At 33.6% G+C, this 22,177-nt stretch overlaps 2 protein-coding genes across 2 annotated transcripts; one reads left to right on the plus strand and one right to left on the minus strand.

Moving 5' to 3' along the window:
• The first annotated feature begins 3,143 nt into the window (after positions 1-3,143).
• LOC120179584 (RING-H2 finger protein ATL57-like) lies at positions 3,144-3,929 on the plus strand. Its single transcript, XM_039185153.1, has one exon. The coding sequence runs from the start codon at positions 3,174-3,176 to the stop codon at positions 3,927-3,929; it is 756 nt and encodes a 251-aa protein (XP_039041084.1). The 5' UTR covers positions 3,144-3,173.
• Positions 3,930-13,088: 9,159 nt separating this feature from the next.
• LOC120180060 lies at positions 13,089-19,445 on the minus strand. Its single transcript, XM_039185488.1, has 8 exons — positions 19,314-19,445; positions 17,702-18,711; positions 16,685-16,803; positions 14,675-15,514; positions 14,318-14,603; positions 13,887-14,052; positions 13,568-13,673; positions 13,089-13,490 (listed from the first exon to the last, which is right to left on the minus strand). The coding sequence occupies exons 2-8, from the start codon at positions 18,509-18,511 to the stop codon at positions 13,373-13,375; spliced, it is 2,445 nt and encodes an 814-aa protein (XP_039041419.1). The 5' UTR covers positions 18,512-18,711; positions 19,314-19,445; the 3' UTR covers positions 13,089-13,372.
• Positions 19,446-22,177: the final 2,732 nt, after the last annotated feature.

The following is a 22,177-nucleotide window of genomic DNA, read 5'->3' on the forward strand; positions in this document are numbered from 1 at the left end:
GGGCGATATGACTAGTGTACCAACCTACTTCATCGTGTTCGAAACGTAGACCAGTAATTAAGCAAAATTCCTTCCTCCCAAAACAAGTATACGTCGGTGAAAAATGAAACCATATCTCTTCATCACCATGTTTTATCCTTTCGGGTAGATTGTTAGTCATGGTTTGAAGAAACAAATGGGTTAACATAGTATCTCCACCTGGGTGTTGTACTTTCAGCCATGGCCCGAAGCAAGTATCCTCAAACAATTTTCTTTGTACATGTATAAGTGTCGACGTAATTGTAGTGGCTAGGCTTAATTTATTCCTTAAAGTCAATGAAGCCGAAAAAAATTTCTAACAAAAACAATTAACATACCAAGTTAGATATACCAAAAACTACAAATTATACACTATAAGCAGACATGATATTAAACAGTGAAAACAAAGCCAAATATGTTTCAAACTAGCACGATATTCACCCAAGTCATTATTCTATCATAGTTCACAAAATGCATCAGATAACATTCCAGAAGTAAGCACTTATATAAACATTTAAAAGGACAGCATATATGTTTAGTGCAGGTTCAAGGACAACATAAAGAGTAGTAGTTTATTCTTCAAACTTAAATTCGCAACACTGTGAAGTTAGTATTTATCTTTGTTTTTCTGTAGAAGTAATGCAATTCATTCAAGTTTCAATTTGCAGAAGAAGAGTAGTTTCTGAAACTTAAATTCGCAACGCGAAAATGAAAATCACAACGAGAAATGAAAATCGCAACGCAAAACTAAAATCGCGTTGTGATTTTCATTTTCGCGTTGCGAATTTAAGTTTCAGAAACTACTCTTCTTCTGCAAATTGAAACTTGAATGAATTGCATTACTTCAACCAAAAGACAAAACAAAGATAAATACTAACTTCACAGGGTTAAAGACTAAATAGTTTAGCAGTATTGGCATCAACCGAATGAATTTACTAAGAAATCTAAGTGAAATGGTTAATCTATATATTGAAATTACCAGTAAATTTATCATCAATTTAAATATGAAAAATCTAATAATAATACAAAAATTTCAAAATAAAAATAATTAAAAAAACTAACCTTCGGTGGTTGATTTTCCATTTGTGGTCGTGAATGGTTGTGAGGGTGGCTCTGAGAGATGGAGATAGAGGGGGGTCACCGGATATGGGGACGGATTTCGCCAGAGATTGGGACGTATGTCGCCGTAGAGAGTGAGAGATGGAGATGAGACTGAGTTGTGATATAGGGTTTTAGGTTATGAGTTACGAAATTAATATTGTGTTTCGAATTCGTAAATAAAATTCGCATTACGAAAATAAACGCGCTTTGCGAATTTGACTTCTGTGCTGCGAATTTGACTTCTGTGTTGCGAATTACAAATTCGCATTACGATTTACAAATTCGTGTTGCAATTTACATATTCGCGTTGCGAATTTGGAAAATCACGTTGCGAAAAAGAAATTCGTGTTGCGAATTTCAAAACTGAGTTGCGAAATTGTAGTTCGCGTTGCGAATTTGTTGGTCATTTTTGCAAATCCAAAAAAAATTGGTTAAAATCATATATTATAAGGCATTTTCGGTCACTAAAGTTATTTTCTCTTGTAAAAATAATGAACCAATCAAGAATACAACAATCAAAGCCAACTCCTCTTTATGTCCCAGCCCAAAAATAATACGTGCTATGTTTATGCTTTGTTTGGAATATGAATTTGAAATAAAATGATAAAGTGAGAAATGTATGTATTGGGGTTAGTAAATTAGTTTAATTTGAATTGTAATTAGCTTAATTAGTAAATCAACTTTCTATAGATATCAATCAATTACAATTGGTTTTATCACAATTTTAACCATTTTTTTGTATAACTATAACCATCTTATTTATTGGTTGAAAATTTTTGATTGGGCACTAAAAATATTTATTATAAAAATAACTTTTTAATTTAATTTATAATAATATTAAAATTTATTTTATTGATTTTATATAAAATATATAATACCTTATTTTTAATAAATCAATTGCTAATCGATATTTCTCCCTGTGAGATTGCTTGGAGATTATTCTGATTAGAAGCCCTTAGTAAGCATCCCAAAAAAGAATATCAGTCCCTTTTCCTTTTTTGAACAACTTATCGGCCCTTTTACAAACCTCAAGTTAGGGATCATTAATTAATTTTAATTAGTAGAAATTTTCTTCTACATTTTTTGAGTTTAGAATATCCGTATATTCTAACAATTTGTATTTCCTATCCTATTATATTTAAATTATTTTATATTTACACCAAAATTTGATATATTTATATTAATTATTTTATAGAATTATATCATCATCCCATCAAGGGTTAATATTAAAATCAAATGAAAGAAAAGAATTAGAAGTCTATTTTTATTAAAGAAGGGAAGGAAAATATTTTATATGATAGCTTTTACATAGTACTATATAAAAATGGATTAAAACAAAAAAATTATATAAAAATTAATCAAAGAAATATAAAATTAATTTCTTACCAAAGGATATATATATATATTAAAAAACAACCATATAAGATAGTTTCAACTATGAAAAGGACTTCTAATTGGGCATTTTAAATCAATAAACTTTTTTTTTATTATTCTACTAAAAAAATAACCTAAACCAATATTTAAAAAATACCCTCAAAATAATTTAAACGATTTCTGTAGAATGTAAAATATTACCACGTGACAGATTTGAAGTTATTTTTTAATAAAATAATATTGATTTAAAAATCCCGTCTTATTTTCTTCTACCTTTATTTTTTTTTTGTTCATTCTAATGTATTATTGTTATTATAATTGTTACATCACATTCAGCCTTGATGAATCCGACCGTCCATCTTATCCCCGTGATCTATTATTTTTTGAATTAATTATTAATATCTGATTTATTAATAAATTAATTCAGATTGATTACTATAGGGACGATGGCGACCCTCCCAATCTAATTTACTTAATTCATAAATTTCAAGATTCAAATTTCTAACTTTACTTAAAATACTTAGTATCTCATCTCAATATACTAACTAATTGTTGTTTATTAGAATTCCATATATAATAGTAATTTATTTAACGTCTAAGCTTACCTTTGACTCCAAAAACATTAATAAAAACAAAACGAGAGCAGAGCAAACCACTGACCTCAATCTTCCAAACTTCAAATGAAACCACACAACCGGAAACTCTTCCTCTACTATGACTCTCCCTACGCCGCCAACGCCACCTCGTTACCACCACTCCACCTCCCCAGCACCACCAACGCCACTTCATCTCCGCCGTCTTCATCCAAAAAAGCACCTCAGTACAGCCCTCCTCTCGACTCCTCCATGGCTCTCACCGTTGTTCTCCTCACAGCTCTCTTTTTCATGGGATTTTTCTCTATTTATATTCGTCGTTTCTCTGAAGATCCCATAACTCAGCTCTCTCGTCGAAGACGTTACCGTGGTGGCCTACTTAATTCGTTTCCGTTCACTTCTGATATTCATCATGTCTCGGCTCCACGCAAAGGACTTGACCCAACAACCATTGGTTCGTTGCCTGTAAATTCTTACCATGGGAATGCCAAGTACCAGATAGATTGCCCCATTTGTCTGACCGAGTTTGAAGAGAAGCAGTGGCTTAAAACGATACCGCATTGCAAACATGTTTTCCACGTCGAATGTATTGACACGTGGCTTTCTTCCCACGTTTCCTGTCCCGTCTGTAGAGGGACCAGATTGTTAGAGAGCATGAACGGCGGTAGCGGTGAATTGAGTGTAATGCAGGAGGGGATTGATCATCAGTGTGTCGGTCAGTCGTTCACGGTTGAGATCAGTGACGCGTGTACGGTGATGGAAACGATATCAGGGATGAGGAGGGTGAGTAGCTGTTCAAGTTTAGGGCTACCACCCATGTTGCGACGAACTTTGAGCTTTTGATGCTTACAAGTTCCAATGTGACTGACTGACATATTAAAATTAGTACATAATATATTTTTTAACTATTTAATTACTCTAGGGGATTCCTGGACCTGGTTGTTATTATTAGGGTTGTAAAATCAGGTAATCGATTAGGTTTTAGTCGGTTCTTGATAGGTCGGGTAAAATCGGGTACATGTCTATTCAAGTTGATTTGACATCAGGTTCAGATCAGGTTCAGGTCAAGTCAAATCAGTTCGGGTTATTTTCAGGTTGATTTGACACCAGATCCAGATCGGGTCATTTTCAGTTCGGATCGATGTCAGTTCAGGTAAAAATAATTCAGGTCTGAAGCAGATAAAGACCAGGTTAATTCAGGTTCGGGTTGACTTCAGTTGGATCTCGTTCAGATCAGATCACATCATTGAAAGATAAAATTCAGGTCGGATGTTTATCAGATACAGATTGAGTTCAGGTCGGGTCGTTTTTATTTTTTTAGAATAATTATTTTGTCATATTTCGTGATTGTTGAATTGAAAGTTGTAATTGTATATGATTTCGAGTAAAATAAGAGAAAAATAAATATTCATGGATCAATTTTGTAAAAAAATAAAATTAATGACAAAATTGAAGAAATGTAAAATTACAAATAAAATCTTAAAATATAAATTAAACAACACACATAGGTAAGGGACTAAATCAAAATAAATATAAAATGTGAGGTTTAAATTAATATAAAAAAAGACTAAATTAAACACATTTTAAAAATTATGGGCCAGCTACAAAAATATAAATAAATAACAACTAACAATGGAATATGCAAATATAAATTTAATGACTAAAATTGAATACATATAAAAGTTAAAGACTTAAAATTGAAATAAATTAAAAAATACAAAAAGGTTAAATCAAAATAAATACAAAATGTGAAGAAATAATGAAAAATATACTAACTTGCATTCATTCAAAAAATTAAAAAATAATATATATATAATATAAATTTATATATAAACTATATTTATATTATAAACTATATAATTATTATAAACTGTATAATTATTATAAGCCATATATATAAATTATATTTATGTGCACTATATATATAAACTATGTATATAAAATCATAAACTATATTTATATTATAAACTATATAATTATTATGAGATATATATATATATATAAATTATGTTTATGTGAACTGTATATATAAACTTTGTATATAAACTATATATGTATAAACTATAAAAAGTATATAGTTTATAAAATATTATTTATATTAATATAGTATATATATATATATATATATATATATATATATATATAAAAACTATATATGTATAAAATATTTAAAATATATAGTTTATATGTTATAATTTATATTAATATATTATATATATGTATGTATAACTAATATAAGTAATATATATATATATATATATATAAAGAAATACTATGCATAAACTATATAAAGTAATAAATTATATAGTTTATAAAAACCCTAAGTCTATAAACAATAGTTAATATATGTAACTTATAATATATGTATACATGTAAACTATATATGTAACTTATAGTACATGTATGTATAAACTATGTATACTATATATATAAACCATATAAAGTAAATTACTTATATAATGTATAGAAACAATATGCATAAACTATATAAATTAATAAAATATATAGTTTATAAAAAACCCTAAACCCAAATCCAAACCCAAACTTTAAACCCTAAATTCTAAACCTAAATTTTAAACCCTAAATTAATCCTTAAGTCTTAAACTTTAAACCCTAAACCTTGAACTATATATGTAGCTACATGTATATATAAGCTATGTATAGTATGTATAAACTATATAATATATATATATATATATATATATATATATATCATTAAACATAAGTGACTAAAATAAAAGATTCTAAAATTAACATTAACATTTAATAATTATGTACATTAAAGAAAGAAGATAAAATTAAAAATAATTAGAATTATATATACATGACTAAATTGTATTGAATGAAAAATTCAATAAATGATTTACAATTAAACCGTGACTAAAATGAAAAAACTCAAAAATTAAATAATAAAATAAAAAATTCTAATTGATGAAGGATTGAGGGCCTAATTAACCCAATCCATTGGGCACTAAATCTTCCCGCTAGACCCGAAATTCCCAAAAATTAAAAAATTCTTTTTACTTAAGATTTTAAATGGGTAAATCTGAACCGTAGCTAATTGAGGTATGGACGACTAAGATTTTATCAAATGTCTGATCCGTGGGCGATGGAAAACGACCAATAATATCCATTCTTTTAAGCGGCTTTTCACTGTTATTGCTGAGGACTGCAAGATACAATGTCAGCCGTTCGATGACTGAATCATAAATGCCAATCCGTGGGTTATCCATCCAACCAATGAGATTCACCCACATATTTCACATAATTCTTTTTCTAATTGAATTGAATTCACAAACTAATTTTATTTTTCCAAAGAGAAACAGATGATAATCATCGTCCATTTAAAATATTAAAATATTAAAATATTATATAGTTTATATATATATATATATATATATATATATATGGTTTAGGATTTATGGTTTATGGTTTAGAATTCACACCTATAAATTTTCTCTCTTAGTAAAAGATCTGCAGCAGTCTAGAGACGTAGGCACAATTGGCTAAACTCCGTTATCAATTTCGAGTATTATTTTTCACTTTTATTTCGCATTTTCACTAATTTGGTTATAGAAAAATTACTAGTACTCGTTTATTTCCCAACAACTGTATCAGAGCTTTTGATTGTGAATTTTATCAATTTTTTGTGAGGTTACTATTCATTACTATTCGTGTGAATAGTAAATTTTGTGAATAGTAAATTTTGTGAATAGTAAAAATTTTACGAGTTTGTCGACAGAGATGTTCTAATACAAAGTGGTTCGTAAGAATTGTCGGAAACGATCCAAACGAAGCCAGATTCAAGTGGAAGCGATGGCTGCAGACCAAGGGAATGTGAAAATTGAAAAGTTCGATGGTGCGAACTTTGGCTTTTGGAAGATGCAGATTGAAGATTTTTTGTACCAGAAAAATCTATATCAACCTCTCTCAAGAAAGCAACCAAAGGGCATGAAGAATGAAGACTGAGCTCTTCTCAATAGACAAGCCCTCGGAGTTATCCGACTGACGTTGTCCCGAAATGTTGCTTTCAACATAGCAAAGGAAAAGATCACGGCGGGTCTTATGGCGGCTCTCTCCAGTATGTATGAGAAGCCATCAGCCTCAAAAAAGATCATCTGATGAGGCGATTATTCATTTTGCGGATGGCGGAAGGGGCATCGGTGGCTCAACACCTAAATGAACTCAACACAATCACAACCCAGTTGAGTTCCGTGAAAATTGAATTCGATGTTGAAGTTCGAGCTTTAATTCTCTTATCATCTCTACCAGACAGTTGGAATACTACTGTTACAACAGTCAGCAGCTCGTCAGGAAACATCAAATTAAAATTCAACGATGTTCGGTATCTGGTATTGAGTGAAGAAATTCAACGAAGAGAATCGGGTGAAGCATCAACCTCCTCAGTCTTGCACACGGAGTCTAGAGGGAGAACTTCAGAGAGAAATTCAAATCGTGGCAGATCCAAATCCAGAACGGGAAAATCAAGAACGGGAAAGAAATATTATACCTGTTATAATTGTGGCAAGAAGGGTCACTTTAAAAGAGATTGCCGAGCACCGAAGAAAGATACTGACGCATAGGAATCTGCCAACGTGACAGAGGAGACAGGTGATGCTATGATTCTAAGCGTCAACAGTCCGATTGAATCATGGATCTTGGATTCAGGGGCATCTTTCCACTCCACCGCATGTCGAGAAATCATGGAGAACTATGGCAGTTGTGATTTTGGGAAGGTTCATCTAGTTGATGATGAAACCTTGAAGATCGTCAGAAAAGGAGACGTCCGATTAAAGTTGCCAAACTAGACCACCTAGACGCTGAAATGAGTAAGACATATTCTTGGCCTCAAAAGAAATTTGATTTCTTTAGGACATATTGATGGAGAATGATATAGCACAACCTTTTCAGGCTGTGAATGGAAGATTACCAAAGGAGCACTCGTCATTGCTCGTGGTAAGAAGACTGGTACTCTCTATATAACCTCAAATTTAGAGAATATCATTGCAGTAGCAGATGCTGATGGAAAATCAAACCTATGGCACCAAAGGTTTGGCCATATGAGCGAGAAAGTGATGAAGACACTTTTGTCAAAAGGGAAGCTGCCGGATCAAAAGAATGTAAATGTCGGACTATGTGAGGATTGCATCTTTGGAAAACAAAAGAAAGTCAGTTTTGCAAAGATTGACTAGACACCCAAGGTAGAAAAGTTAGAGTTGGTTCATACTGATGTATGGGGACCATCTCCAGATCCATCTCTTGTAGGCTCATTATATTATGTCACCTTCATCGATGATTCTACGAGGAAGGTGTGGGTTTATTTTCTGAAGAAGAAATTAGAAGTCTTTGATACCTTCAGAAAATGGAAGGCTATGGTGGAAAATGAGACTGGTTTGAAAGTGAAGCGGTTGAGGTCTGATAATAGAGGAGAGTACAGAAATAGGAGATTCAAAGATTTCTGCGCAATCAATGGGATCAAGATGGAGACAACAGCTCCTATGACACTGCAACAGAATGGCGTAGAAGAGCGCATGAACAGAACTCTGAATGAACGTGCCAGAAGCATGAGGATACATGTCGGATTGTCCAAATTTCTATGGGCTGAAGCTATCAACACTGCAGTTTACCTGATCAATCATGGGCCCTCGGTTCCTTTGGATGAAAGAATACCAGAGGAAGTTTGGAGCAAGAAAGAAATAAACCTTTCACACTTAAGAGTGTTTGGTTGTATTTCTTATGTACACATAAATCCTGCTGAAAGAAGCAAACTTGACGCCAAGTCCAACAAATACGTCTTTGTTAGTTATGGTGGCGATGAGTTCGGTTACCGGTTATGGGACTACAAAAATCGAAAGATCATCAGAAGCAGAGACGTCATTTTCAATGAGAATGTGATGTACAAAAATAAGTCAACCATAGAATCAAGTAGCTCAAATACCGAAGCTAAAACAAAGGAATTTGCTGAGTTTGAGGAGATTTCTGGAAATGATGTTCAGGTCAATCCTGAAGCAGTTCAAGAAGAACTAGGCACACCAGAACTGAGACGATCTTCCAGAATTCCTAAACCAACCCAACGTTATTCGCCTTCTTTGCACTACTTGTTGTTGTCTGACAATGGTGAACTAGAGTGCTATGATGAAGCAATGCAAATGGAGGATTCAGTCAAGTGAGAGTCTTCCATGAAAGATGAGATGGACCCACTTATGTCAAATCAGACGTGAGAATTAGCTGAATTACCACCAGGCAAGAAAGCGCTCCACAACAAGTGGATTTACAGGATCAAAGAAGAGCATGATGGGAGCAAACGCTACAAAGCAAGATTGGTTGTCAAAGGTTTTCAGCAAAAATAAGGTATTGATTACAATGAAATTTTCTATTCAGTCGTAAAACTGTCTACAATCAGGCTGATGTTGAAAATTGTAGCTGCAGAGAATTTACATCTTGAGCAGTTAGATGTAAAGACAGCTTTCCTTCACGGTGATTCGGAGGAAGAAATCTATATGAGGCAGCCAGAAGGCTTCATAGAGGCAGGCAAGAAAAACCTGGTATGCAGGTTGAAGAAGAGCTTGTATGGTTTAAAACAAGCTCCTAGACAGTGGTACAAGAAGTTCGATAACTTCATGAGTAGCAGTGGTTTTACCAGATGTCAAGCAGATCATTGTTGCTACATCAAGAGGTTCGACAACAGCTTCATTATTTTATTGTTGTATGTTGATGACATGCTCGTTGCAGGCTCAAACATGCAAGAGATTATAAACTTGAAGCAAAAATTGTCGAAGTAGTTTGCTATGAAAGATCTGGGTGCTGCAAAGCAAATTCTTATGATGAAGATCAAGAGAGACACAAAGCCGGGGACTTTGATGTTATCACAGGCTGAGTACATCAACAAAGTACTCTCCAGGTTCAACATGCAAGATGTTAAACCAGTAAGTACACCTTTAGGTGTTCATTTTAGACTCTCCAAAAAATAATCACCAAAGACGGAGGAAGAACGTGCACACATGGTGAAGGTGTTGTACGCCTCAGCAATTGGAAGTCTAATGTATGCCATGGTTTGTACCAGACTAGATATTGCTCATGCAGTGGGAGCTGTTAGCATGTACATGAATAATCCAGGAAATGTACACTGGGAAGCTGTCAAATGGATCCTCAGATATCTGCGAGGTACCACAACAAAGCATTTTGTTTCAAAGGAGGAGATACGATACTGACAGACTATGTAGATGCTGACTTAGCCGGAAATGTTGACATCAGAAGGAGCATTATAGGGTATGTCTATACTCTAGGAGGAACTGCAGTGAGTTGGGTTTCTCAACTATAGAAGATAGTTGCTCTCTCCACAATTGAAGCAGAATATGTCGTTGTTACGGAAGCCAGCAAGGAGACGGTTTGACTCCAAAGTTTCTTGGAATAGTTAGGCAAGAAACAAGAAAACAATGTATTGTATTACGACAGTCAAAATGCTATCCATCTAACAAATAATCCTTCTTTTCATTCCAGGATGAAGCACATACAATTACGGTATCATTTTATTCGGTCTCTTCTGGAAGGTGGGATTTCGAAACTTGAAAAGATTAGTGGAGCTCAAAATCCGGCAGACATGTTGACAAAGATGGTGACCACGAACAAACTAAAGTTGTGTTCAGCTTCAGTTGGCATGCTAGAATAACAGGACCAGAAATGATGCTGCATTGATCAAGGTGTGAAGAAAGATTAAAATCAGTCTTCAAGTGGGAGATTGTTGAACGTAAGCCAAAAAAGGGGGAGTTTTTCAACAAATTGGGCAACAATCATGGGCGGCTAGATGATATTGTTGGAAAAAAAATATTAGGCACCGAATGATGCAGCATTTGTTGAAAATGGTAATGGATAAATCATACATTTAGCCATTGTATTTTTTAGGGTAATTACAATATTAGTCCCTACGCTTCAACTATAAATACCCTAGCCCATTTAGCTTCAAAATCATCCCAAAATCCCAAATCATTTCTTTCTCCCAATACTAGAGAGTTTTCTTGTGATTAGTGGGTGTTTTGTAAACACCTATAAATTTTCTCTCTTAGTAAAAGATCTGCAACAGTCCGGAGACGTAGGCACAATTGGCTGAACTCCGTTATCAATTTCGGGTATTATTTTTTCACTTTTATTTCGCATTTTCACTAATCTGGTTATAGGAAAATTACTAATACTCGTTTATTTTCCATCAAATTCATCTTTCACGCATCATGTAGTTGTAATTCATCTTCAGTGGTGTGTAGGTTGTGGGAAGAATGTAGTTGAGGAAGTTGGACTTGATCACCATAATACACTGCTTGTTACGTGCATTTTGTATTCAATTTTCTTCTAGATCCTTTGATCGTATTGTTTCGATTTGGTTTGGACTCAAATTTCATAGCCAAACTCATAGCATGATGCACGAAACATGATTTGTGTATGCTTACATCAGCTTTAAGGTAATCTCGTAACCCATGAAGGAAAATGCCCAACAAACAATGTTTTGACCTATTTGTCGGACATCGCATTAAGTATTCATCTGAATTTTGAAACTCGTCAGGATTGTAATTTTCTTGAAACATCTTAACTAATTCATCCAAAAACAAACTAAGGTCCGTTCATTGTTGAGCCATAAGAATAAGTCTAGTGCATCATCTTCTAGATAAATTACAGGTATGTCCACCTTCAATTCATCTGTTGTCTGATGGTAGCGAAAATGTTTTCTGCTTTAAGAATCCACCCTCGGGTATCTCTACCCTCAAATTTTGAAAAATTCATCTTCGTACGCAGACGTCCTTAAAAATTTGATGTGGCCATGGACTGTTAAAAACATTTTCTTCAACCTCTGATCATGTGAATCTTTAAGGCTCTCTTGTATTAGTGGAACTTTCCTTAGCCTTGCCTCTATTAGGTAACTTTGGAACAGAGTCTAAATGTTATGCATTATTGGCTCCTGTTTTAAGAGCCGCTGCATGTGCCCGCAACTTATTAATGATATTGAGCCGAAAAGAAATTGATGCAAGTTGGCAATGGAGTCGTTATTTTAATTGTCGGATTGTGAGGTTGATTTGTTTGGATCAATTAGAGGATTGACCTGTTGGTCATGGAAAACGATGTTACGAGTTTTCGTCATTTAGAATCAAACCTGATTCAAATATTAAAATGATAGAAATCGAATTTTAGAAGAGATGAAATGATGAAAAAAGAGCGATAATTTTTGTTAAGTGTAGTGATTAAGAATATTAACACTATTGCAATTAATAAACTAATCTAGATTCAAAGAAAATAATTCACCGTTTCTTAAGAATAAATCCCAGCCTATATATAATAAATAGTTTGGACTCTTATTTGCTGAAAAATAAAATTAAATCCCTAGAAATCAGCTTAATATATGTAGGAGACAGACGGTGGTTGTGATTCATCTTCAGTGACGTGTAGGTCGTGGGAAGCATGTAATCCAAGTTGTTGAGAAAGTCGGAATTGGTCTTCCATAATTTGCTCCTTGTCAAGGGCGTTTGTTTTCAATTTCCCTCTAGAATAAGTCTTCAAAGGTGGAACCGCATCAATATTAAGCTCATTAATAGTAGCACTTGTTGAAGAATTAGGAGATTCATCTCTAACAAACTCTGCGGCATCGCTTTGGTGATAAACTTCAATGCAGTGCAGATATTTTTCTAGGTTTGGGAGCTGATGAGGTGGGAAGGGGAGGAATATGGTGGTGGTAGTGGTGGTTATTTGAAAAAAAAATAGAAATTAAAAAGTTTTTAGGATAAATTAGATATAAAATTATTGTATAAGAACTTGCTTAATGTTTTAGTAATAGTTTAAGGGTAAAACTAAATATTAATCTTTTTTTTAATATTGTCACATCATCAATTTAACAGAAATTATGGTAATTTAACAGAAATGATAGTACAGTGAACGGCAAGGACCATCCTTCTCTACTGAAGCATTTTTCCCAGAAAACAAAACCGTAAAGATAGACTAAAACCTCAAAAATAAGAAAATACAGTCCAACAATCATTGCATAAATTATAATTGATGATTTTACACTCAAATTAGTAATATATAATGATTTCAACAAGTTGGGTTTTCTGTTTCAATCATGCCCTCAATTTATGTACTCATCAAATCACGGCTGCTTAAGGGACCCAAGAGAGGCGGAAATAATGAAATGAGAGAAGGGAAAATAATATACCTGGAATGATCCAGCTTTAAAAAAATGAAATTTTTCTATGGGTTTTCTACTTTTCTTTTGGTTCTTTTTATTAGATATATAAATACTTTTGATCTTAAAGGATTGAGTAAGCACGGATGACCTCGACTACCGGTGCCCGACACATTGGACATTTTCCTTCACCATGGACCAGCTCATTAGCACATTTTGAGCATGTGCACATGTGCCCACATCTGGTAACAATATAACACAGGAATGAGGAAAACAAAAAAATTAACGGCCTAACTTGAGATAAATTTTGAAGATTTACCTGTACAGTAAGGAATCAATATTGCCTTCGCAGCATATACAACAAATTCCTTTCCTGACATTGTCCCAGTTAGACACATCCTTGGGCAAGTTGTCATCTATCATCCCTGTAGCAGAACATCACGATGATTAACAAACATGACGAACAAATCCAGCATAAGAAAATTTCAGCTTTCATTAGAACAAGAAAATTATATTTCGTTACTAAGAAAAATATGCAGTTCAATTTCTTAAATATGTCTCTTTAGGAATATGCACTTCCCCGCAGTAACCCCGAAGGAAATACAACCAGGTGAGCTGATACGGAAAGAAAAGAAAACCTTGTGAACCAGCAGAACGGTTAAGGGCAGCAGAAACTTCTTGTCTTATTGACCGCTGTAACTCGAGTTGAATATCCATGCAGGCCTCCAGCATCCTCTGCATATTATTCATCCTTTGCTGCAGCCTGGCCATGTCTATCCTCAAATCATTAACAATCTCCCACTCCTGCACCAAATTAGCAGCACAATTAAAATGGAGACCAAGTGAAGAAGCTTGATATAGGTTTCACTAAGGCTATTACTTGATCATTATCTTTGACGTATCAAATAACAGCTTTATATTAAATATTGTAATAGACAAATGAACAATACTCTTCCATAAAAATAATGGATCTTGGCCAGAAGTATCTAAAACAATAAGATAATAGATTAATCAACTTTTCATAAGATAATCTAGAACAGAATAAAATTGCAAATAAGAAATGACATACAATACCGAAGCATTGATGCGCATCATGTGGCACCCAATCATAATGGTGTGAATCCTGGTCCCAGAGTGGTTGCATAGGTGGCATCCTGGCTGAAGGAAGAGCAAGTGCAGTCTCAGCATCCTGATCGCCACTTTGCTGCTCCATATCTTGCTCAACAGACGCAGGAGGAGACGTTCCATTTAGCTCCCAATCAACAGAAGCATGATTGTGCCTTTCCACATAAGATTGTATCAACTGATCAAGACTCTCACGGAAACCACTATGAAGAAGATTAGACACACTTCTCCTACAGTATTGAAAGTAACATGGGTAAGAAAAAATTAATCAGAAGAGCCCAACAGTAAATAAAATCCATACCTGCTTAACAGTTCCCTCAGTTCCGTACTGTGTACATTCTCATCATCAGGAAAATAAAATGTATCAGTTCTGCCGATGGTAACAGGTTCTAGATTGTAAGATCCCTCCAACCAATCCCACGTAGATTCGTGGAAGCCTCCATCATGATGCATGTCAGAGGCTTCTTCATTACCATCCATGAATTCATTATACTCGACTCTAGCTTCCTGCCAGTCAGCTTCCACAGTTTCCTTATCCTCCTGCCATTGTTCAACTTGTGAAGCAGATTCTTGCTCATTAATCTGTGCTACTGGATTCCTTTGCAAATTTTGTAAATCATTCATTAACCCATAGGTCCCATTTCTTCCACCATCTTGGGAAGAATGTTCATAAGAAGTTGAACCAGCTTCTTGTATATTATTATGTTCTCCAGCCTCATTCGCCAAAGTTCCAAGGGAAGACTCATTAGCAAGATTTCCTTGCCAGTCGCCATCCAAGATTTCTCCACTAGCATCTCTGTTCTCATTGAACTCATCACTGAAAGACCACTGCCAGTCTCTAGCAACACTCGCAGTAACTCGTTCCCGCCACTCTTCTACCCGAGCAGAGGTTTTCTGCCAATTTATATCTTCAACAACATCATCATCTAAATCAGTTCTACCCTCCAGCAACCTTTGGTTATTTGTTTGCACATTCTCATGTTCAGGGTTTTCATTTATTCCATCTGTGATTTCCATCGAGTTACTTAGTTGATTTTGCTCATTTCTATTAGCACTGGAATCAGCATTAGATGATGTATCAGATTGATTACTGCTCGCAGGACCAGAACCAGAATTATCCAGTCTGGAGAAAAACCCTTCCCTGAAACAAAGGCAGTGGTTGCAAAATATTACAATTGAATGGTAAACAAGGTATCGCGTAAATATAATGGATAAATGTTATGACATCATTTCAATTCAACATTGCAACTTCCACCAAAAAAGCATCCAAAAAGTTTCTCAAAGCAAATACAATCAAGCTTTTTCAGAAAGGTCCCAAGTTTAGACCAGCCAACCAACTATCCACTATGAGGAAAAGAAGGAAACATTTCAAAAAAAAATCTGATATGAATTGGAGGTCTAGTTAAAAACCCCCTTCATATCCATAGACATACATGGGGGGTACATCTAGAGATAGCGGAAGGAGGAAAAGAGTACCTCAAGATAAAAACATAGGACCACAACAAGCCGGTACTGCAAATTTAGACATGATCGTTGAAATGCATATGCACTACCAAATAATTGCAACTTCACGTAGCTGTTTTGCTTATACCAATGTTGTGCTTGAGAAAGGGAAGCCTGGTACACAAAGCTCAGTAATATGCAAGGTATGGGGAGGGGAGATGCAGGAGGCTTCGCCCTGCTCCGCAAAAAGCCGTTTTTATGAATTGAAAGTTGAAAACCTGAACTCCAAGTCACAATCAAGGAGCCACGCCAATGCGTCATATCTTAACATGCTAAGTTCATCAGGTCTTTATGTGAAAAATTGAATAATTAACTCAAGAGTCAAGTCGTGCAAAGTACCAGCATTTACAGTCTCAACCACATCATCACATTGATCAATACGTTACCAAGAGTATCACTAGTTTCCACAACTTCAATGTTACCAAGAAGCTTTTTGTCGCAAAAATCTTGATGAATTATTTGAACCAGATGGGAGGTATACTATTTTAAGTTTTAGTGAAAACTCCCAGTCCAAATTGAGATCTAAATCCCTAGTTTCAAATTCATTCTTCTGAACGCATCTTTGATTTAATGAAGATGAGGTGAATAAGCATCAGAGAGAAATTAGAGATACTGCTTTGCTGGACAAACTAAATACAATTTACAAAAAAAAAAAAAAAAAATTGATTGCTTGAAGTTCTGATAAAACAAAGTCTATGAAAGACGTTAACTGGAAGCAAAAAGAGTGAAATTGTCTCAGAATACAGCATCAGATAAAGTTATCTGAATAAAAGGCTCTGCTGTTTATAAGAAAAAAAGAATAAAGAACCTTAGACCATATACAGTCTGTTTTTGTCTCAATAAGCCTATTTCGCTGGCTGCAACAGAGGTAGATCTGTTACGTTCACCCATTCTGCCATTTCTCAGGAATCTACCCCTCAGCAATGACTGCATTAAAAAAAACAAGACATATGGAAATAAGTGAGTGGCAATAAAAGCAATCCATGTTTGGTTTAATGCCAAAATGAAGACGGTAAGAAACTCAAAAGGTTAACAATTAGCATTAGGACGCGTTAAGTCACTCAATTTGAAGCTACCATCGCAAGCTAACCACTACAGTTGCCTTCAAAGTTAAAAAACAATGACATTTATAGATGATCCATAAACACTGTTGAGATTTATGCAAGAATTTTAGCAGACAATAATTAATGTAAATATGTAATACGTAGCCTAATTGCTTTTTAGAGTTATAAACTATTATCTGCTGAGCATTTAATTATCAGAACAAGCAGCATGCTACCAATGGTAAGCATCAGTCAAATAGGAAGATTTAAAAAGGGAAAACTATTGAGACAAATATGCTAGCATTCCCTACATGACATATGATCTTAATTTAGCTCTTGATTCAAAATCAGTATTCTTTCTTGCATTTAATATCTACACTGGTTAGCATGTATAGGGACTCTCTTTTTGTATGAATGTCGTAAGTGTAATAAAGTTACTTTCAAGAGTTTTAACAGGGAAGAATAAATCAATAATTAAACATTTAGTTAGAGAAAATAGTATGCTTAAAAGAATGACTTTTAAGCTACACGGGAAAATTGAAGGCAACTGAGAACCTCATTGCATGTATACTTTGTGCTAGAGAACATTCCCTATAGCCCGCAAAAACGCGTAAGATGCATCTCCATTATGTGAATCTATAACACCGAAATTACCAAATAAGCATCTACCTTAAATATGGGAGCAAGGTGTCTTTACTAGCAAATTTGGAAGAACATGGACAGCATGCGAACAAATAAAGACAATAGCCTCCTAAAAATGGCTACACTTTACATGCATCTACCTGAATGCGGTTGCGATGGGCAAAATTTGATACAGCTCGATGCTCCAACAAGCCCTGGAGCTCAGTCTGCCTTTCTCTTTCAGCATTTTTAAGCATATCAAGCAGGACCTGTCGACCACATAATTTACGAATTCCCCTTCGCACAAGCTCAGTCCGGCCTTCATTCTGTTTAACCACCAATCCATCAAGAACTCGTTCAATTTGACCACCAACATCAGCAGCTTGCTCTTCTCTACTATCAACACAAGCACCTCTCTGCTGACTGTTCATTTGCATCCACTCCCTTATAATTCTGACCCTCTCTTGCTCAGTTTCTCCAAGCCACTGAACTCTTGAACTGTTGTTTCTACGGGAAATATTAGATGTATGGTCCCTGCCACCACTGTTCATCCACTCCCGAAAAATTTGCCTTACCCTTTCCCTTTCAACCTCCCCCAAACCAGACGACTGTTCACAATTAAGATTATTTGAATCCCCATTCCCATTCTGCAATCCAAATTGATCTGGCAACCGTTGTCTAAACTCATTCTCACTCTCACTCACATCATCTGAAACACCACTATGTTCACTATTTCGACTATCAGAAAGATCAGTCACAGAGAGGTCATCACTCCTTGGTTGGAGAATTCTTTCACTTGCCCTCTCTTGAGCATGACTCACCACATGCTCATCTTCAAGCTCCCGCCACATCTGCAGGAGTGAGGATGCCCGGGTGCTACCATTTCCCCAAGTTCTTGGTGTTTGAGACTGAGACTCCCTTAGGAAGGAATTTCCAAGCACAGAAACATTGTTTAGACCAGCAATAGCCATATTGCTCCAAAACCTATATTATCAAACCCGTTCATCCCATCTGCTTCAAATGCCTGAAAAACTGAATTTGTGTAGGATAAAATGCTATGTAGAAGACAATCCCCTTTCAAACCATCAATAAACACCTAAAACTAGTTAGTTTTTTTTTGTCATTTATCAGTTCTTGCATTGCCATCACGTTCATACTATCTCCACAAACTCTGCAGCAACAACAAAAAATCTCAGTTTTTTTCTAACCTATTTTCATAAATAAATTGTAACAGTCCTAAATTTTGGTATCCAATTTCCCCATTGACATGTTTCACCGAAATGAGGAAGACAAATATAATTAAACAAAGGATCCGCTTAACCACTACCTATAGACACCAGGAGCATTTATTTATCATTTTACTTTTACTTAGTTGGGCAAAAATTAAAGTATATCCCCTTAACGAGTTCCATTAGTCACAGGTTAATATTTCCTTAAAGAAATCTGGATATTATTTACAAGGTCCTCAAGCAAGCACGCCGAAAAGCAGTAAGCTGAATTAAGTTATTCTGTTAATACCCAGTTTTCAACTAATAAAATGTATCCGAAATTTTTACAGTCTCTCACAAAACCGTTTACAATTTCTGAGAAATTCAAAAAAAAATTCATTTCTTTTCATCACATATCTGAACAACCAAAAAAGAGGACCTAATAAACATTAACAAAATACATATTCAAATGAAAACGAAGATGGAAACGACTACAAATCGCAAAAAAAAAGGCACCGCTAAAGAGCGAAGAATAAAAAAAATGAAAACAGAGGAAAGATCGTACCGGAGACGCTTTGAGTTCTTTGATTTTGAAGTAAATGAAACGAAACGTAAAAGAGAGAGAAATGAAGGATGTGAAGAGAACTAACACAGAGAAATACAAGAGAGGAGAAGATGAGAATTTATTGTGAATAATAAATTACATTTTTTAAAAACGGGACACGTCATTTTATTTTATGCTATTGCTTCCGAGTTCTTTGCTGTTTTTTGAACTTTCGCGGTCGATGAGAATCCCGAATGGCGATAAAGGAAAAAACCCACCGTAACATTAACGTCTTAGAATCAATGCCAAAAACGAATAGGAGGTTGACACGTGGATCAAAACTTCTCCTCGTGGGGGTTAATGAAGAAAGGGTTCCCAAATCTTGGATTTAACGGGAAGAGCTGTACAGAAAACGACGCGGGGTTTTCTTCGTTATTTCTGGAACCCTGAATTTTGCTCGTGTTGTGAAATTTCAAAATAAAGGTAGCAGGAGGGCAGTTATGGAATTTTAACTAGCGAGGGAGAATGGGGATGACCGGAATACTGTGACGTTAACGGCAGTTCAAAACATAGTATTATGCTATACGGGAATAATTTTGAAATTTTAAATTTAAGTATTATGAATATTTGAAATATAATATAAAACATTAAATAGTCTAGAGCTATTTTAAAATATATATTATTTTATATTTATTGAGATATTTTTTAAAAGTATTTTTACTGAGATTAATAAAAAAACTAGAGCAACTTTTTTCTATAAACAAGTGAAAAAATAAAGCACAAGGTTAATATCATATTAGGTACTAAATTTTCTATAACCCATATAAATATATAATATATTTTAAGTTTGGATAAAATTCAAGCATATCTTATAAACGATATTACTTGAATTATTACTTAAAGAAAACGTATTGTTTTTTATTGTTGATATCACTACTTAAATTTTAATGTATTTAATTTTAAAAATGGATAACATGATATTTTTATTGTCATTTAATCAAAAAATTATTAGATAGATACGGTTCATCATATAAGGATGATTAAAATACCCGAATTTGATGGGTTCCAACTTGACTTGATCTTATAAGGATGTTTTTTTAATTTTGGGGTTTAGGTAGGCAAGACGAATTATGTGGTATATAATTTTGGAGTGGGCCCGGGTCTAAGGTGAAAAAATCGATCAAGTCCTATCTAACCCAACCCGGTATATATTATTATTTTATCTTTATATATATAATATATTTAAGATTTCAAAAATTTTATTTTTATATTATTAAAATATATTCTTTAGTTACTAAAAATATAAAAATTATTACCAATAACTAGTTGTCTAGTGAAATGAGACAGTATATCTCTTAAACAAGGTCAGGGAATCGAATCTTAGCGATTGCAAATGAAATAAAATGGGTTGGGAGGGTAGCCCTTGCCTTTGCAGTATCCGATTTGAATTAGTCGATTAATAGATCAGATATCGGTGGTTATACCAAAATATATAAAAATTATTATAAAATATTTTTATTTTAATCATTTAAAATATAATAAATATATTATTATAAAATATTAATATATTTGAGTCAATATCAGGGTTGTAATATAAAAATCGGGACGGAATGGAGTCAATTTAAATAAAATACTTTTGGGTCGAGGTCAAACGACCAAAAGCCCAACGTGTCCCACCCCGTGCCCATCCCTATCACCACGTCATCAAAGTGATCTTAATCAATAATTTTTTTTTCATCTCATTTTATTTTAAGGTGAATCTTCACCTCTTTTATACGTATAAATAAAGAGTGAATAGCTATTCGGAAGTTATTTTAAAATTGATGGATGTGATTCACTAAGGCCATAGATAACGTGATGAGTCGGGACTATGAAATAATTTCTTCACTTAATCTATTAATATCATACTTAATACTAATAATTATATTAACTAATAGCGTTAGTTTTATATTAAAAAAAGTTTAAAGTAAAAATAATTACTTAAATTATGTTTCGTTTTTGCTTTAGGTATTTAATTTTTTTTGTTGATAAAACTAGATACTTTAAATTATTTTTTGGTAAAACTAGATACTTTAATTATTTTAAGTCCTAATATATTTTCAGTTAGAAGATTATTTTTCGACCAATAAGATGTCGACATATCATACATATTTTGACAAAAAAATATTTTAAAGGCTTAAAGCAAAAAAAAATATATAGTTTAGGGACTTATTTTGACCAAAAAAATAATTAAGATACTTAAAGTGGTTATATATAATAGTTTAAGCACCTAGTTTGACAAAAAATAATTTAAGTACCTAAAATAAAAAATAATATAGTTTGAATATCTTTTTTAATTTAAGCCTAGAAAAATAAAGATATTGAAACTTATACTAAAATAACTTTGAATGGGACAACATGTTAAATTATTATATATAATAATAATTTTTTATTAAAAATAATGGCTATTTGTTATTTTAAAATTTTTATTTAAATCGCATTCAACTATTTACCTCAGTAGTTAAGAAATTTTTGTTGTTTTTAAAGGTCGCGAGTTTGAGCACTAGCGACTGCAGCAGGGTAATTGAGCGTTCATTGTCAAATAGTTGAGAGTATTTAGAACAAATACTACTTCGCAATCACCTTAGCTTAATAAAAAAAAATTAAATCATTAAAAAAATAAGTGCCTAATATAGTGAGCTTTAAAAACAATTTTTATAGCATTTATAATTTATTATTTTTTGCACAAGGCATTTATAATTTATTGTTTAAACAATAGTTGTCTTGTTTTAGAGAAAGAAAGAAGTTGTAAATTTAAAATTCAAGTTTAAATTAAACTTCTATCACAAGTTTAAGATATAAGTATGAATTATTTAATTAAATGTTAAATTTGAATCAAATCATTT

This window comes from Hibiscus syriacus, unplaced genomic scaffold (assembly GCF_006381635.1).
Source record: "Hibiscus syriacus cultivar Baekdansim isolate YM2019G1 unplaced genomic scaffold, ASM638163v2 tig00003715_pilon, whole genome shotgun sequence".
Taxonomy (NCBI): domain Eukaryota; kingdom Viridiplantae; phylum Streptophyta; class Magnoliopsida; order Malvales; family Malvaceae; genus Hibiscus; species Hibiscus syriacus.

Coding starts and splice junctions, on each gene's coding strand:
- LOC120179584 (XM_039185153.1), top strand. CDS start 3,174: ATGAAACCACACAACCGGAAACTCTTCCTCTACTATGACTCTCCCTAC.
- LOC120180060 (XM_039185488.1), bottom strand. CDS start 18,511: ATGGCTATTGCTGGTCTAAACAATGTTTCTGTGCTTGGAAATTCCTTC. Junction 16,804..17,701: donor CCCATCGCAACCGCATTCAG/GTAGATGCATGT, acceptor TTTTTAATGCAG/TCATTGCTGAGGGGTAGATT. Junction 15,515..16,684: donor CAGACTGTATATGGTCTAAG/GTTCTTTATTCT, acceptor CCTTTGTTTCAG/GGAAGGGTTTTTCTCCAGAC.